Below are 18,058 nucleotides of genomic sequence, written 5' to 3' on the forward strand. Positions count from 1 at the left end.
GAAAAAGAAAGCCAAAGGAACTTTCTTCCAAGAAAATATCAGCAGGTTAGAAGAGATCCTTCTTGTGGCACACAGATGACACGTGCTGACCTGGCCTCTTCATCCAGCCCGCGGGGGACCCCCTTTTTGTGTGGAAGGGGGAGTGACAATGTGCCCCCTCCTCTTTCAGGTTTCACCCGTGGCTGGGCAGCCCCAACCAACTAATCAATGTGGCAGCTGGGCAGCTCCGAGTCCTCCCGCCCCCCTCCGGACCCCAGTCCCTTGGCTCCTCCCACTTCATTCATCTCATCTGTGGTTGCCTGTTGGCGCCTGTTTGGGTTTCCTCGCCTGCAGCCAATAGCGGTGAACGTTGCTCAGCAGCCAGAACCACAGCCGCCTGCTTCTGTTGGGGCGAAGGGAGGATTCTGGCGTCTCCTTCCTCAGCAGTCGGGCGGGAGTAGCCAACTCCGGAGGTGGGGGAAAGCATCCTTCACCCAAGCAGGGCAGCCCGCTGAAGAGAGGCCGGCTGTGGCGCCCCGCGGTCCGTGCGCGCTGGCCTGGAGTTACGCGAAGGCGGGAGAGAGCGGTTACCTCAGAGCTTGTGGCTCTGCAAGAAGCAGGTATTGAGGAGGAGGCGGCGCGCGGGGGGGGGGGTCGGGGCTGAGGCGGCCGCCCTGGGCGCGCGCTGACGTGGGCTCGGCGGGAGTGGAGTCCGCGCGCCCAGGAGCGGGAAGGACAGAGGGGCAGGAGTGGGCTCCTCGCCGTCGTCGTCCAAGGTTTGGGCTGGGCTGGCTGCTGGGGAAACGGCCCTCGTGCAGGCAGGTCGTTGTTCTCCTCCGTCTCCACCCCGCAACGTGTGAAGGGAGAGCTGTCCTGCAGAAACTTGAAGGGGGTTCGTGTTCCTCCGCTTCTTCCCGGTGGGCTCTTCCTGCAGGATAAGGAGCACCTGGGTTCTTTCTGTTGTCTGAGGATGTCGCGCTGCTGCAACGTGTGTTTCTGAGGGCTTCTCAGTTGCGCGGGCGTTGCTGCAGGCGTCCCTCGCCTGAGTTCAGAGCACGGGCGTCCTAATTGAAATTATAATTTGAAAAACCAAATAAATAATTTTTTTAATAAAACAAGAGCACGGAGTCCTCGCTCTTTAAAGCTGCCTCCTTAAGACGGCTGTCCAAACACCCTTCCCTTGAAACAACGAAGAGGTGGGATGGGAGGAGGAGGGGTGGTGCTGGTAAATGCTTCACGCGTTATTGTGGTCTGGGGTGTATGTGGTCTATGAAAACTTATGCCCAGCGATATGCATTGTCTTCTACTGCATATCCGTTCCTGAAGTTCAGGGATAAGTGCTCTTCCTTCTGCAGTCAAAACAGCAGCCCCTGCACGTAAGAGGGAAGCACCAGCAAACCTGGGAGAATTGCAAAGTTGGCAGGAATGTTTTGGGGTGGGGGAAAACTTTAAGGTGAGAACCCCGGGAACAACTTATCATTATGAAACTCTTTCCATGAGGCATCCCAAAGCCATTTACTATTCAATGAGGATTCAATATGCTTGGTTGGATCCTACCTGCTATACCTATAAAGCGCATTTTCCTCTCAAGGAATTCTGGGCACTGTAGTTTACCGCTTGGCAAATTTTCCCAGTATCCCTTAAATTACAGTGCGCAGAATTCTTTGCAGAAAAATGTGTTTTCATTGTGTGGTTTGCACACCACTAAAGGATTAGGAAGAAAGGTGTGTGTGTTCCCTGTGTCATGAAAATGGGTTCAGTTCCTTTTTCTTCTTCTTCTTCTTTTTGGCATTTATTTCCAGGGAGTTGGTGAGACATTTCTGAGGATGTTCCTGCTTGGCTCAAAGCTCCTGTTGCTGGCTGTCCTTTTTGGGGTGGCCCACGCAGCTCCTGCTTCAGATGGAGATGAGCAGCCTGAAGAAGTACTACTAAACTTTCCCAAGGATGAAGCTAGTCTGAATGAAATGTTCCGAGAGGTAGAAGAGCTGATGGAGGACACACAGTACAAGTTGAGGAATGCAGTCCAAGAGGTGAGACTTGCTGTCCAGATCGATTGGTACAGCTGTGGATGCGAAATGGGCAGAAGGTTAACCTTAATACTAAGCAGAGTGACTTCTTTTTTTTTAACATACAAAACAGAACTAGTTTATTTGAAATATTTGCTTGAAAACCCACAGTTGGGTTGATCAGGACAATGAGAGTGTGGCAAAACATGGGGGAAACTGTGTTCAGAGTTCCCTAAATGGTGGATTGGTGGATTTTTGCTTGTTTGTCAGGAATTGGACCAATCTGTTCAGGCTATGCATTTAGATAATGCTTCCTGAGCTACTTGTCTGGATAATGAGCATGCAAACCATTGGGGATATGGAAACAGGCTTAGAGCTAGGTCCACCTTTCAGTATTGCCAGTGGCGTAGCGTGGTGGGTGCAGGGGGGGCGGCCGCACTGGGCGCAACATCTGGGGGGGCGCGCTCGCACTCGCAGCTCTCTGCCCCTACCTGACTCCACGGGTTAGGGGGTGCAAATTACTTCCCTTCCCCCGGGTGCTGACAACCCACGCTACGCCACTGAGTATTGCTGCATCAACAGTTCACTTTCATCCTCTCTGTTCTAGGCATCTGTGAGTAATGGAGGAGTTCTTGCTGAAGGACATTAAAAATATCTGCAGACAGCATAGCTTCAAAGAATCTTACAGTAACTGGGTCTCCTAGTGTAACACTTTTCAACAGAAGTAGTAGATGCCAGAGCCAAAAGAGAGGGTGGGGGAAAGAATGTGAGAGAACAGGGCACTTAATCACAATTCTAAAATGCACACACCATGAGAAGTGCAGATACCGTACAAATAAGTTATTCATTGTTCACATGAATCCAGGTGCAGAGCTTGGAAGAAGCAGGCTTTAGGCATCCATTCCTGTCATCTACAAATCTCCACTTTCACTTTGCACAAAGGAGAGTACATTAGCTGCTGTTCCCGTTCCTCTTTTCTTTCTCTGAAGTTGCATATGTTTCTTCTGGCCAATAATGCTAGGGTGGGGGTGTAGTTTGACCTTGTTCCCTAGCCTCAGTAAACATTTTTGATAATGTGAGGGATTTGTTGCAGTTAGTTGTCTGGGGTGCTTACTACTACACAGCCCGATATGCGGCTCCTGCCCCTGCTAATTTCATGATGGATAAAATCAGCAAATGTGGATGGCTGATCTGCTTTTGAAGCAATGCTGGCAGGCTTATTACACACCACTGTTACATTTCACTTGCATTTTTACATTTACCTTCCAGTTCTGGATACTGCTAAGTATGCCTTCTTCTGCCAATATATATATATCTAGAATATGGTTTTGTTATCTTCCGGACCCAGGGGCATCTTCCACCATCGTCATTACATACTGTTACAGCAGGAAATGGCCATAGATTTCCTGAGTGGCATAAAAGACGAGAAGGAACAATTGAATGTGATATGGAAGATCCATATGAACAGGTTACATTGGCAATAGTAGTACTATATCCCATTATCATCCCATGGGCGGGGGAGAATTATCTTAATACAAGGGATGAAATTTGCTCAGCGCTTTTCTAAACTGATAGTTATGTCCTACAGGAAACAAAGATTTTTGGGTGGAAAGAGATAGCTACAGTCCTGAGTATAGTTACTAGTGAGTAAGCCTTGTTGAGCATAGGAAACCCTCCCCATATGTGTGCCTTCCAGTAGACCCTCAAAGTTGCTTATGTGTTTACAAGTATTTTAAATGCTTGCCTAAGTTTTATAATAACCCAGCAAGCTCATCTGAACCTCGTTTAGATTCAGGGTGGAGATATTAGTTTGTATGCTTAGATTACATTTCTTAAAAAATAAATAATTGGTTGAGTATTCTTTTAAGACTTTAGGAATGAATGGAGCTTAGCTGCAAACTCAAATGAACTTATACATGACCTGAAGGGAAACATAGAAATGGCTGCTTGAAACCTATCTAGTCTTGAGTATGATATGACCCACCTCCATATTATTGCTCCAGAAACCTTACCTTTTTGCAGTGAGAGTCCTAACTTTACAACCCTGGAATATTTCACATGCAATTTATGGTATAAGCTAAGGAACAGGAAAGCATACTTTTCCAGTGGCAAAATGAGTGCTAGTGCTGGTTGGATGTAGTAACCCTGCAACAGAAACACTTCTCTAAATGAAAGAAGGCATTGCTTGATTTTGTGTTTTCTGCATCTTCCCCCAACAAATGTATTAAATCTGTGCATTTGTTGTACGGGAAATTGGCTGGAAAGGATGTTATTGAATACTTGCTTTATGTCCCTGCTAATTGTCCACTGTTTATGATTCCTGGTTTGGGAACCTTTCCCCATCCTGTACACTGTTGCACAGAAATAATTATTCTGTTGAGAGATTATCATAATGTCTGTTTCTCCAGATTTAGCTTGCTCTCCTCCCTTTATCCTGCTGCTTCACAGCATTTTTTATTTACTACAAACTGCATGCCTACCCATCAGTTCAATTGTTTATAACTTGGCTTCTAACAATAAAAGCTTGTTCAGAGGAAACAAGTATCCAAAGTTGCATTTGAAAATGTCAGTTTCTCAAGAGTTACAGTAAAAGCTTTTTAACAGGGTTGTGTATGCATGATGTATTTTTCTTCACCTTTAACACTGGCAACAATCCAAAGAAGTGAGGGTGGGTGCTGAGGAACATAAATCTTAAAAGTAGCTTGTGTTTGAGGAGGGGACAGAAAAGAGGGTGAAAGTCTTACTGTCTGAACTTGAAGATTTTATTTTCTTGGCCAGCAGTTGTTGTTGTTTTTAAGATATGTTTGCAACTTCTTTGTGAAAAAGCTAATGGTTTCTGTCTTGTGGGGCTCCAGTAGTTAAATTTCAGTGGTTTTAATGGAGCAGCAGGAGGGAGAGAACAAGGTTTCTGTTTGTATAGTTGAGAGTAATCCAGCTGTTTCAAATTTGTTTTCCTGAGAGACTGAAATGAATATGGTTGCACTTTTCTTCATCCTGAATTTTAATAGCTTACTCTTGCATGGTTGCATTTCCTCCTCTGAAAACTCTAGATTGGAAGGTAAACACCACACCCCCAATTTTCTTTCTTTCTTCCTTCCTTCCTTATACATCCATTGCTTATTTGAGCCCAGGTTTGGCCTAGAATCTGTGTCAAATTCAGGTTTGGGATATGTGAAATGATGAATGCTTTTTTGACTCTATTCAGGTTCCTTCTCTCTCTGGGTAGATGGGAACAGCTCATAGTTCTGCATCTGGGATTAGGCAAAAATCTTCCTTATCAAAAGAAATTATGTCCAGGCAAGGTTGACCCTTGGCACTTAATTTTGTAAAGGTCATGGTACCTATAAACTGCCTCTACCTTCTGCTTCTAGCTCTCTTAAAACATTTTTCACTGACACTGGTGAGATATCAGTGTTGCCTTGTTTTCTGTTATTGGCACCCTCCAGCACTTTGAACTACCTAAATGACAATGTAATCAGTGGGCATGCCTTCCAGAAATGTGTTGACAACTGAAGCACTGGTTACAGCTTTTCCCTTTGCTGCAGGAATCTGGGAAATCATTGTCCTCCTCCTACTCTTTCATGTTTCATAGGATAAGGGAGAACAATAATGGTCCTTCTCTAAGGAAAAACTTTTATCTCTTTCCTAACACATACATTTAAGAGGGCTCTTGTTAACATGGGGATGATTAAATTATACTGATTTAAATTTAAATTTGACTACTATATTTGGTTTTAAAGTTCTGCCTTTGTAACACTTCTGGGTCCATTCTTGAAAAAGCTATAGGTTTCTATGCTGCTTTACTTCCTGTTGACATAGTCTCTCTCTCTCTCTCTCTCTCTCTCTCTCTCTGTGTGTGTGTGTGTGTGTGTGTGTATGAGAACCAGGAAAGGAAATGGAAGGAAGTCAGGAGGTTAAAGAGAACTTCTGAAAAAATGCTTTTTGTTTTAGTTCTTATATTCCATGTTGTATATTTTGTATTATTCTCTTTTTTTGATGGAAAACAATTGTTGAATTTGAAATTGTAAAACCAAGAAAAATCTACCATATTTACACACACAAAAGACATAGTCTGATTACATATGGCCTTGGACTTAATCCCAATCTCAGTTTAATTACTGAATTGCTGGTTCATGCAAGTTGTAACCCCATACTTTGGTTACTGGATAGCTGTGTCAGTTTGCTTTGAAATGAGACTTCAGCTTTCCAAATAAAAGCCTTAAAATAGGTTTGCAGTTTGTGAGTAAATAATGCCTTTCTTTAAAATGAGTAATGAAACAAACCCATATTGAAAATAATTGCTCCACAATAAAATATAAAAATTTGTTGTTGGGTGCCAATCCATTATCAGTAAAATGAATCAATGACACTAACGAGGCTACATTAAAATATTAAGGCAAGCCATAAATAAAGTCAGCCCACAGGCCAAAGGCCTTGATAACAGAAAGTCAAAGAGAGACTCCATAGAGGAAGCCCCACTGCTTGGGTTCAGTTATTGAGAAGGCCCTTTCCTCATTCTGCTGCCAAATTTATTTATATCCTATACAGATGCTTACATGCCACACAGGGCAACTGACAACAAAACCAGCCATAATACATAATATATACGTGCCTCGAATACTGGAGGGACTGAGAGAAGGACCACTCCGGAAAATAACAAACTCCAGGCAGGTTTATATGAGAGAATATGGTCTTTTAAAGTAATCTGATTCCAAGCTATAGAGGGATTGTGCTCCTAAGCACATTGGAAGTCAGTGAAGGCAGTCACATGCTTCCGATAGCTGAGGTTTCTGAACAGTTTTCAAAGGGAGCCCCATATTTAGCATTTTGTAGTAAAACGTAAGAAGATGATCTGACAAATCTAGGAATGGGCATAATTGGTACACCAGTTTCAATTTATGCAGAAGAATTCCTGGCTACCACTGGGACTTGGCTTAGAGATGGATTCAGGAGGACCCCCAGACTGTTTCTGAGTCTTCAAGGGAAGTGCAATCGCATGCAATACAGTCTGAGCCTTTGTTTCTTGATCTTCTGTTCTACTGACCAATAATGCTTCTATTTTGTCTGGGTTAAAGCTATAGTTTGTCCATCCAGATCTGAATTGTTATTAAATCCAGACACCTACAGGTCTTCAGTAGCTTCTGTGGATTCATTAAAAGACTTTTGTATCACAATGAGCATCTGATTCAAACTTAATTCTGGCTTTCCGTCCATTGTATAGCTGAATGTATCTTGGAGTGTTGTGTTAGCTAATTTGTGCAAGGTGTTAAAGCTTAAGACATGCACAGGGAGCAAAAGGAGGGTACTTGAGAGAGAGTACTAGGAAGTAACTGTCTTGGTCCAGAGGGTTTGGGAGCTTATTTTAGAATAGGATGCTGAGTAGATTACATCATTTGTATTCCTTACAAAGCTTTGTTGGCACTCTTAAGTGATTTGACTGTGGATGGCAGTCTCTGCTGGCTCTGTCCTTTTGTGTTTGTTTCCATTTTTCAATTGTTTTAATCCTATTTTGCTTATGTCACCAGGGAACTTATTTTATGGGAAGACTAAAAATGTAATAATCATTACAGAAACTGGTATATTAACAGCCCTTTGCAATGATCTGTCAGGTAGGTTGTTAGTAGAACAGAGCACTAAAAATTGTTCTTATGTCAAAGATGTGTGTTCTGCTGTGTGACAAACTACACCTTTAATTCAAAGATGTGTCATACAGCAGATGAAACAGAAATGATTTTGTTGCCTGCACTTAATATATTCTGGATGTGATTAGGCCCCTGCTAAATACTTTTCTTTACAATGTGTGAACTCCCATTTCAGTGGAAAACAGACCTCTAGGAAGAGTTTCCTGAAATGTAGGAACAGCTAAGTATCATTACGCATATGCCAGAATTTCCATCATATGATACTTCAGTGTATTAGGTTTACACAGTAAGAACACTTTTCCTTTTTCCATAACACTGTAGATTGGTTTTGGATATTTCAGCACACAAGAATGTAAGTGATAGTAGTAAATGGAAAGGAGAGTCGGTAAGGAATATAAACAATGTCCACCCAACACTACAATTCTGATTTATAACACATCACATGCTTTCCCTAAAGTTGAACATGTGACATACATTGTTAAAATTGCTGCAACCCTGAACAGAGTCTGTGTCCTTTGTGCTGAAGAACTGAACAGTGTACTTATGCACATGGGAAGATGGGAGTGTTTATTCATGAGTAGAGCTTGACTCTTATTTGGAAAATAAGTGCCAACCCAGTTAGCCCATTCTGCTAGCTGAAGCCAGAGCAAGGAATCCCACTAGCATAACAGGGCTTCCCCCCTCTCCACCTGTGTACCTCCTCCCCCAAAACTGCTCTGGAGGGTCTTGAAAATCTCCAGAACTGCACATGGTGGAAAGGGAAGGGCTGTCACTCCATTGGGCAAACAGGAACAGTTGCACTGATGGAATGGTCTCCTTAATAGTATGTTGAATTCCATCCTTAATCTGTTCAGTAATAATCTGTGCTGCCAATAAACTCATATGGGTTGGCATGCCGTTTGTGTTAAGACCTGATCCCTGGTTATGTGAACACCTCCTTGCCCTGAATTCTGGACTCTTGCAATAGCTTAAACTGGTCTGAATCTATCACCATGAGCACACTGAGAGCGAAATAAGAGGACATGGCTAATCTGTTTATTTATGAAGTGGGAATGAATATTGAATTTCTCTCACTTCTAATCATACCTGTGGTTCCTACCAGAAATGATATAAAAAGCTTGTTCACAAGTCCCAACTCCTGTTTTTGAATAGCTCCTAGTGGAGCCTCCTGGAAGTGATTGTGATTGCAACAGGGATAGCATCTCCTGTTTTGCCACTTGATGCTGCCACCACCATACCTGCTCCTGCCACTACCTTGCACCCTGTTGCATACACTGCTGGTGGTGAAGTGCCACCACCATCAGCACCAATTTCAGGCAAGATTGCAGTGATCTGGGGTGATATCCTGTGCAATTTTGGTCAAGATTTGCCAAAAACATGCACCACTGGAGGAGGCAGCAGGACAGGCAGGGTACCCATGGGAGTGGCACCTGGGGTACTTCTGCCACCTGAGGCAGCGCCTCACCCTGCCTAATGACTGGGCTGGTTCTAGATTGCAATATAGGTGGGTGGTGAAGTTGACTTGAAAATGCATTTAGCCATCTGCTCTAGCCTGATTATAGGTTTGCCTTCTGTTTGCTCAAAGCAAACATAACATAGTTTCTTAGTTCCATAGTTCTAATGTGTTAGGACAGTTCAAACATCTATCTTGGGAAGTACAGGAATAGGCAAATAATTGAAGAGGAGGGGTGGATTACTCTCTTCCCTTAACAAGTGATAACAAAAGCACAGCAAACTGACTTCTCCGTCAAACGAAATAGTAGCAAACAAAGGAAAAGAGAACTTTCAGTGCAGTAGTCTTTACAATCTCTTATCAGTGAACTAATTCTGTTTGTCTCTTTCCTTTTCTTTCCCATGAATGGGTGTGTCTGTCTTTTTCCTTCTCTGGAAAAAAATTGTCACATGAACATTTTTATAAATTGCAGCATTTCTAGGTTTGGCTGGACAGGAGAAGTATTACGTTACACTTTATATCTGTATACCACACACTCTAGCACACATCAAATACCCAAATGGGACTAGATAACTTTGCGTTTACAGTAAGCCCTCAACTTGTGCAGGGGTTATGTTCCTAAAGCCATGTATAATTCATGCTTAATTTTCTAATTCCAAAGGCTACACAGTAGGTTATGTTTAAATCTGCAAAGGATTCCTATTGGTGGCACAATTCGGTTGCTTAACTGCCTGGAGGCGGTTGGAGAATGGTTGGTGTTTAACAGATTGAGCTTGAATCCTGACAAGACTGTTTTTGGGGGACAGAGGGCATGCAGGTGGGGGGAACTCCCTGGTCATGAATAGGGTAACTGTGCCCCTGAAGGACCAGGTGTGCAGCCTGGGAGTCATTTTGGACTCACAGCTGTCCATGGAGGCACAGGTCAATTCTGTGTCCAGGACAGCTGTCTACCAGCTCCACCTGGTATGCTGGCTGAGACCCTACCTGCCTGCAGACTGTCTCGCCGAAGTGGTGCATGCTCTGGTTATCTCCCACTTGGACCACTGCAATGCGCTCTATGTGGGAATACCTTTGAAGGTGACCTGGAAACTAAAACTAATACAGAATGTAGCAGCTAGACTGGTGAATGGGAGTGGCTGCCTGGACCATATAACACCAGTCCTAAAGTATCTTCACTGGCTCCCAGTGAGCACAATTCAAGTGTTGGTGCTGACCTTTAAAGCCCTAAAGGGTCTCAGTTCAGTATACCTGAAGGAGCATCTCCACCTCCATCGTTCTGCCCGGACACTGAGGTCCTTCTCCTCGGGTCTTCTGTTGGTTGCCTCACTGCAAGAAGTGACATTACAGGGAACCAGGCAGAGGGCCTTCTCGGTAGTGGTGCCCGCCCTGTGGAACACCCTCCCTTCAAGTGTCAAGGAAATAAACAACTATCTGACTTTTAGAAGACATCTGAAGGCATCCCTGTATCAGGACATGTTTAATGTTTGATGTTTTTGTATGTTTTGATATATGCTGTGAGCCGCCCACCTGTAGTATTAGCCAGTGGTGGCTGGTGGTGTGGAGGACAAAGCAGACAACCATATGCAGAGTCAGAGTCAGGGATAACAAGAAGCAGAGCTATTGGTAGTTGAAGTCCTGCAAGGCTGCAGTCCTGTGCATGCTGACATGAAAGTAAGCCCCACAGGACTTACCTCAGAGTAGAATGCATAGGGTTTTGTTAATCATCACAATATAATTAGTCATTACATGCAGGAATAATACATCGTTCCTATGGAAAAGGCAGCAAACATTGTCTTTAGGAAGGAAATTATTTTGCAATACCCAGGTCTAGTCCGGTGCATGTTTACTTAGAATCTAGCCCTGCTGAATGCAGTAGGACTTGCTCCCAGTGTTTAGATTGTGATTAGCACATTTTCTCCACACAGGGTTCTTGTGCTTTTAAAGCTGCAAGGGAGGCAGATGTACAGGTGTAGCTTTTCCTAGAATGAAGATTCAGCAAACTTGACAGCCTGCTTCAGCCATCAGAATGAATCACCATGTTTGAACAGTCAGAGATTAGTTGCAAAACTCTTTCAGGGCATGCAAACCTGTCGGACCCAGAGACTAGCTAGCTTAAGACCCACAGTGTGTGCCAATCAGATAAGTAAAGAAATCCCTCACCCCCAACCCTGCATTTCAGGTCCATTTCAGGGCATGCAAAGACCAGAAGACTACTTTGTTTGCTCTGAAGGCAAGTGAAATTACAGCAGTGTGGGGAGCATTGATGCTGCTGGCCGGGTTTGGACATGGCTGCTGCTGTCAATGGTCAGAGTAACTCTTGGGAGTCAGTTGTCAGTGCTTGAAGCTAATTGATTGTTCAAGTTAGCACTCACAGTCCTTGGAGCTGATTGTCTGTGGCTGTCTGTCATGGATATTATTTTTGCAAATAACTGTGTCCTTGCCCTCTTTGAAGGCTATTTTTTTAGTGGGAGTTACTGTGTTTTCTGGACAGTTATGGGATCGGGGCCAGGTCACATTGATGTAGGCAGAATGTAGAGTCTCCAATAATATACATAATTTCTTGAGTGGTGCCTATAATTAATAATTGCTTTAGATGCTGTCTAGTATTTATTTCTTGTTTTGATCATGATTTTGCTAGATGGAGGCAGAGGAAGAAGGTTCTAAAAGGATAGAAGTTGACTTTGAGAAGCTACCTGCCAACTACCACAATGAATCGGACACAGATACAAAAATTGGAAATAAAACCATACATAGTCACCAAGAAATTAATAAGGTAAAGAGCTGCATTTTGTCTGTAATTTATATTGTCTGTGCCGTGGTAACAATTGGATTTCAATAATACCTTTTGCACTGTACTGCCCCTGGAAGGCTGGTTGAAAGTTTACAGCCGCTGGCAGAATCATGCTGCCCATGTGCTAACAATATAGTAAAGTAACTTTTGTCCATTTCCAATATCTGGGCCCAGGCCAAGGTGTTGGCTTATTGCCTATAAAAGCTTCAGTGGTCTGAGCCAACATATATGGAAGGGAAATTGTCAAGGCATTGAAAAAGGCATATGTAGTGTGAAGGAGCTGGGTGTAGACAAGCTGAGCAGAAATGTATTATTACAGTATAATCCTATGCAAGTCTACTTGGAATAAGTGTGATTGTGTTCAGTGGGGCTTACTCCCAAGTAAGTGTGCATAGAGTTACATTGGTAGCCTCCTTTTGACTCGCCTTGAGGTCTGTGGAAAGTAGTCTAGAGATGCTCCTACAATGGTTACAGCCTTGGACTGCAACACTGCCCTCCATTTCTGTTGCATGTTTGGTGAACACATAGTAAGGAGTAAATTTCCATGCTTTCTTTTTTAAAAAATGTGCGCCCCTCATATCTTTCATTTGTATCATTTCCTTGATGATAGTTCAAAATAATGGGTATTTTTTTAAAAAATAGGGATTAATACATGGGGATTAGAAACACCCCATATCTCTGTTTAACTGAAATGAATTTAAAATATTGATTTAATGTACTGTGTTTATTTGCAATATTAGGCCACAGATAACAAGACTGGATCGACTAGCTATTCTGAAACTATTATTACATCAATACGAGAAGGAGAGAGCAAAAGGAATCATGTAAGTGACTTCTGCTTTAGAAAAGTGAAGACAAACTCCTAACTTTCCAAAGATGTCCAGCGCTGTATATAATGGGCAGATTCCATTCCTCTTGTCTCCCTGCCCCCACAAAAAAATCTGGTGGTTCTCTCACTCCTCTAGAGCAGGCATGGGGGGTGGGGTGGAGGAGAAGAAGTTCCAGTGCAGAGCCCAAAGTAGTGGAACTGTTTAGTTGGATAGCGCCCAATGGCTAAACTGTTAGGGTTGATGGATGGTCCATTTGTTTCAGTGATTCATATTTATAGACTGCTGTGTGCCTCATGTAGAGAACTGAAGTAATAATGTGCTGCTAGAGACAAGGTTCAGGTGCTTGTTTCTGCCATGTCTTTCCATGTGGCGTGGGGACAATGTTGGGCCTCGGGAACATGTGTGAATGGCATGCAAACTTTTGGCAAATCCTGCATGCATTGTAGTCTGACTTGCCCAGTTTGCACAAAGGTTGTGTTGTACCGTGCTTGCATTCTGCTAAGGTAATTGTCACTGTGCATCCCATTAGCTGGGCCAGAGTTAAAACCATTAGATCACTCGATACCTGAGCCATGGCATCATGCAGGGGAGGACAAATCTTCTGTTGTGATTTTTGGCTTATTCCCTCCTCTGACTTGCTTTGCTATTAGTAGGTAAAATTCTAGCTGACATTAAATACAGCGGTTGAAAAAATTGCCCAAGTCTCGTGCTTTTAGAAGAAAATCCGTTTGAAGTCCATATAGCTTTTAAAACGTTACTTTAAATAACATGGACACAAAGATAATAGAAGCAAAGCCTTATTTTAGCACTCCCCTCACAAAAGAGCATATTTCACACTCCCATTTTGGTGACAGCTCAGCTGATGTCCTTTCTGGCCCCCGAGTGAAAATATCTATTCCTAGTCCCTGGAACAGGAACTGGGCTTTTTGCCAGTACTGGCACCAGAGTCCAGTTCTTGGAAGGTGCTGTGTTGTTGAAGAGGCGCCATTTACATACTCAGACCAACTCTACCTTACTCAGATTTCAGCTGCGATTGATGGCACTAAGATGGATATTAGGCTTTCATCCAAGAGTTTTATGAACTTGAGCTGTGAGCTGATGGAGCTGAATAAATTGTGGCTATCCATTGTGGTGCCACTTGTGTATTTTCTTAAACCTACATTTAATATTGACAAAGTTTAAAATAATTTCTCAGATTTTCAGTCTGGAGTAATGTATGCTTTTAATTTTATGGAGCTTTTATTGCTTTGAAATTGTGGATCATAGTCCATGTTTGTTTTCTTTTTGATCAGAGGAATTCTGAAACAAATATTGGAAAGCCTCAAAAGATAATTGATAGCAATAAGTGATGATGCAGCCTTGAAGACGGTGCAGGCTTATACACTGGTGTTACTAGTAAATATACTTTATTTAAAATATTTAAATAACATATTACCCTACATAAGTGCAAGGCAGCTAATAAAAGAATATTAAAATATGATAATTCTAAAATAAATAAAGAATAAAGAGCCAGCAGGCAAAACAATTAAATCTGTGCTTTAAATGTGTGGTGCGTGTCATTCCTTAGTCAATTTGTATTGGGTTGAAGAAACTTACCAGAAGTCTGAGAAAAACCCTCTTGTTGTATGCTAAGCATCTGAATGTATAAAGCTAGGTTGCTGGGCATCTGCTCCTTGCTTCAAGTCCTAACATATACTGGACAATATAAAACATTAGCCCCCTAGTTAATTGTATGCAAGCCTTGTCTTTGGGAATGTAAGTTACTAGAATTGCTTTTGAAGAAATTCCCCAGAAGAGGTGCACTAAGAAGCAAAGCCCCATAGCCTCTGTGTCTGCAGTCTTACCTATGAGTCTTCAGCCTTTTGGAAGCATTGTCTCTGTCCAGTGTTAAAGGGTGGGGAAAGTATAAAATGTCACTTGGTTTTGAAAATTTATGGGTATAAACTGGGAGTATGGTGAGTGGGATGATACAGAAGTGCTGGAAGCTCTTGGCTCATGCAGTATATTCATGATGTGATGGAGATGGATGTGGGAAGATGACACTTCAGTTTCCACGTACTCATCATTTGCTGCTTATTGCTGATCCCAAATCAAATCAGCAGGTGTAAACAATATTGCAACCTGCAGCTGCTATAGCCCATCAAAAAGAATGCTGGCACGCTAAATTGAGTTATAGGTTGTTTGGTTTGTTAATTTGTTAAAATGCCCTAGCCTGCAGTAGTTCACTCCAAGGGGGACTGATAATCAACTAAAACAAATCAATATAAAACAGAACCAAACCAAACCAAACCAAACCAAACCATGAAAGCACAGTAGAAATTTTAAAGCATATAGGTGATAGCCAACTAAGTCAAGCCCAGAGTAGACCCAGTGCAATAAATGAACTTAAGAGGGAACTCTATCAAATCTCATTGCCCTAAATAAGAAGCTCCCACACCACACATGGATCAGGTCCATGAATGCACAATAAGTAAATGCTGATGGGGTAAACTAGGGTGTGTGTGTGTGTATGTGTGTGTGTGTGTGTGTGTGTGTGTGTGTGTGTTATCCTCTCAGTCCAGCTGAATCCAGTGAGTGCATGAGAAAGAAGCATAGAGGAATGACTAATATAAACTGGAACCACTTGGATAAAGTTAAGCTTTTTATGTCAGCTAGATAAAATCTTATTTGTTCCCTTTTTCTGATTAAGACTTTCAAGGGTTTTTTTCAGCATCTTTTGCTAATGAGTGTTTGAGCTGGAAGGCTGAGTCACTGCTAGCTGTTGTCAGGAATGCAATCCAGAAGAATACTGCCACCAAACCAACATTTTATTCACTGCGGATCTGAGCTTTTCCTTCGTCCTGTCAAAATAATTCATGACAAAAATCTGCATGGTAGTTCTGTTGCACTTGGAAACATTCCAGTGGAAAAAAGGTGAACCTATGGCCCTCCAGATGTTGAATTCACATCAACGCTGGCTTTTGCCCAGCGTTGCTGGAACGGATGGGACTTGGAGTGCAACAACATCCAGAGGGCCGTGCATTTCCCATCCCTGCCATAGAAGTTGCAAGACCAGTAGAAAACAACCAGGTTTTCTTGGGTAGTTGATGTTTCAGTTAGCCTGGACCCAAAATATTCTTGAATACCAAGAATGCAGTCTGACAGATCTTGCATATGCAGTGCCTTCATCTGTCCCTGGAACACTACGTGCTTCTAATGTCCAAAGGAGAGAACAAATTCTCCCACAGTTTTCCACAATGCTCCACAACACTACTTGAGAGACAGTTTGCTTTTTAGAAAGAGTGTTTCATAAGCACAGCTCAGTGGTGAGTCATGGAAAGTTCTGATGCAGCTTGCAACAACAGAAGATAATGTAGGCCAGACCTTTAAGTCACAACGTATTAAAAATTAGTTATGTAAGGTGGCTCTGTATGAATCCTTCTTGCATGACACAAGGTAACGTCAGTAGAAGGTAATTCTGACCCACATATGTAAAACTAAATATAGATAAGCCTGAAAGTGCTGAAGTTCTCTGGCATAGTGCAGAATGACCCTTTTTTAAAAAGACCCACTTTAAAGAAATTATAAAATGAAATTGAATTTATGCAAACTTTAATAAAATTATGTAAAACCTGAATGAATAAAAACATTAACTTACAATTTTGAATCTGCCTGACAAGACAGAACATTTTCCCTCAAGATTTTTATCCTCTTTTCAGTTACTACAGATAGAGAATGTGCAGTCTTCACAGTTGTGCATTTACTATGTCTACCCAGTAGATAGATTATAGACTTATGGTCAGCCTTCTCCCCATCTCTCCCTGATCTCTGACTCTCCAAGTCAGATTTCCCATGGATACCTATCATAGCTTTAAATAAGCTGTTGGCATAGAGAAGCTGCATGCACTATAGAAGACATTTGTCTATTTGCAGCTCTTCAAGTATTTTCTAAAAGTTACTTTATACAGTAGCAAAAGCAGACCTGAGGTAGATGAAGGTTACATACAAAGTTTTGGTGCAATTCACAATTTATTTTTGTACAAGATAATGCAGAAGGAAACAGCCTGGGTGCCAGTGAGGGAAACTGAGTTTTCTGGCTGAGTTGACCTCAAGTCTTGTTAGTCAAAGTCTCAAGCGCTTGTGAACTGCTTTCATGTTGACTTCCTTATAGGCAGCTTATATAGCTTATCAGAATTTAATGCAGTCTATTTCATAGAATTACACAAGTGTTCTTTTCCTCATAAAAGAGAGCCTTTGAAAACACAATTCCACCTAGCATAAGAGTGTACAATCCATTGTGACTGGTAAGTCTTGAATTCTAGGTTCTTGAGGCCAAAGTTGCTGCTCTTGGAATCTGAGACCCATTTAAACAAGCTTCTAATATTAGGTGAGTTTAGCTGCTCAGAATCAGGACCTTATTCTGAAGGATGTTGACAAACTCAAAGGGGGTTCCCTGCCTTCTTATATTTTAAAATTCACAGGCCTCTCTAACCAAGCATGACTTTTAATCAGTGTGGAAAGTTGGCAGTTCTTGACAACTAATTTATTTTGGAACGTCAAGCTTTCTTTCTTCCTTTTCCTTTTCTTTTTTTCCTTTTTTGAGATTAAACTATACCACAGTCTGCCCACTGCAGATACAAAGGGACTGAGTCAGACAATGAAATACTGTTTGTTGAGACAATGAAACATTGCTGTTAAAGCAAGAAAACTCCTTTTCTTGCTTTCTCAACATTATCTGAGAATGATATTATATGTTTCTACCTTGCTACCCACCCCACACAGGAGCTCAAGGTTGTGTACATTATCTTCCCCCCCCCCTTTATCTTTGCAACAGCCCTGTGAGGTAGGCCAGGCTAAGTAAATATAGGTACATAAGCAGCAGCAGTTGCCAATAGATTGTGGGGGGTGAGGGTGAGGGTGCAGGAGGCCCAATCCACATACAGTGTACCTGCTCCAGGAAATCCTGTTGGCAGTCCTAGATGCAGGTCTTTTCCCCATTGATTGGGGGATAGCTAATGGAGGGGTGTATGCCTTTTGTTATGTCATGCTACCATGGCAACCACATGGTGTCATGCAGTGCCCCTCCATGGCGGCCATTTTTGGCTGGTACCCACAACACTTTCTTAAAATTCAAAATGCACACACTGGCCCAGTAACCCCTACAGCAAAGAGTGGTTCTATTTTAATACAGTGAGTTGTTAAAATATTAGTTGTATCAAGCCTAATTTAGGCACTCTCCTGTTAAGCCCAGCTCTGTACTCTTAAGAGTGATATGGAACATTAAGTGTATTTTGGGTAGACCCATTGAAGTCAATAGTCTCAAGTAATTTAAGTCCATTGATTTCCATAGTCAGCATGACTTATAAGTCAGTAAGGTG

At 42.3% G+C, this 18,058-nt stretch overlaps 1 protein-coding gene across 5 annotated transcripts in view; it reads left to right on the top strand.

Moving 5' to 3' along the window:
* The first annotated feature begins 276 nt into the window (after nt 1-276).
* Nucleotides 277-18,058, top strand: part of DKK3 (dickkopf WNT signaling pathway inhibitor 3) — a 28,328-nt gene continuing 10,546 nt past the window's right edge. Inside the window, exons 1-4 of one of the 5 annotated variants that reach the window (XM_083478612.1) lie at nt 277-599; nt 1,782-2,009; nt 11,719-11,853; nt 12,612-12,695. In XM_083478612.1, the coding sequence (XP_083334738.1) occupies nt 1,806-2,009; nt 11,719-11,853; nt 12,612-12,695 (423 nt within the window). In that variant the 5' untranslated portion in view covers nt 277-599; nt 1,782-1,805. Of the gene's footprint in view, nt 872-1,166; nt 1,433-1,781; nt 2,010-11,718; nt 11,854-12,611; nt 12,696-18,058 lie in introns of those variants that run through there. The other 4 variants (XM_083478613.1, XM_083478614.1, XM_083478616.1 and 1 more) reach the window with 4 other exon arrangements.

Source organism: Podarcis liolepis (genome assembly GCF_965112155.1).
Source record: "Podarcis liolepis genome assembly, chromosome: 1".
Classification (NCBI taxonomy): Eukaryota; Metazoa; Chordata; class Lepidosauria; order Squamata; family Lacertidae; genus Podarcis; species Podarcis liolepis.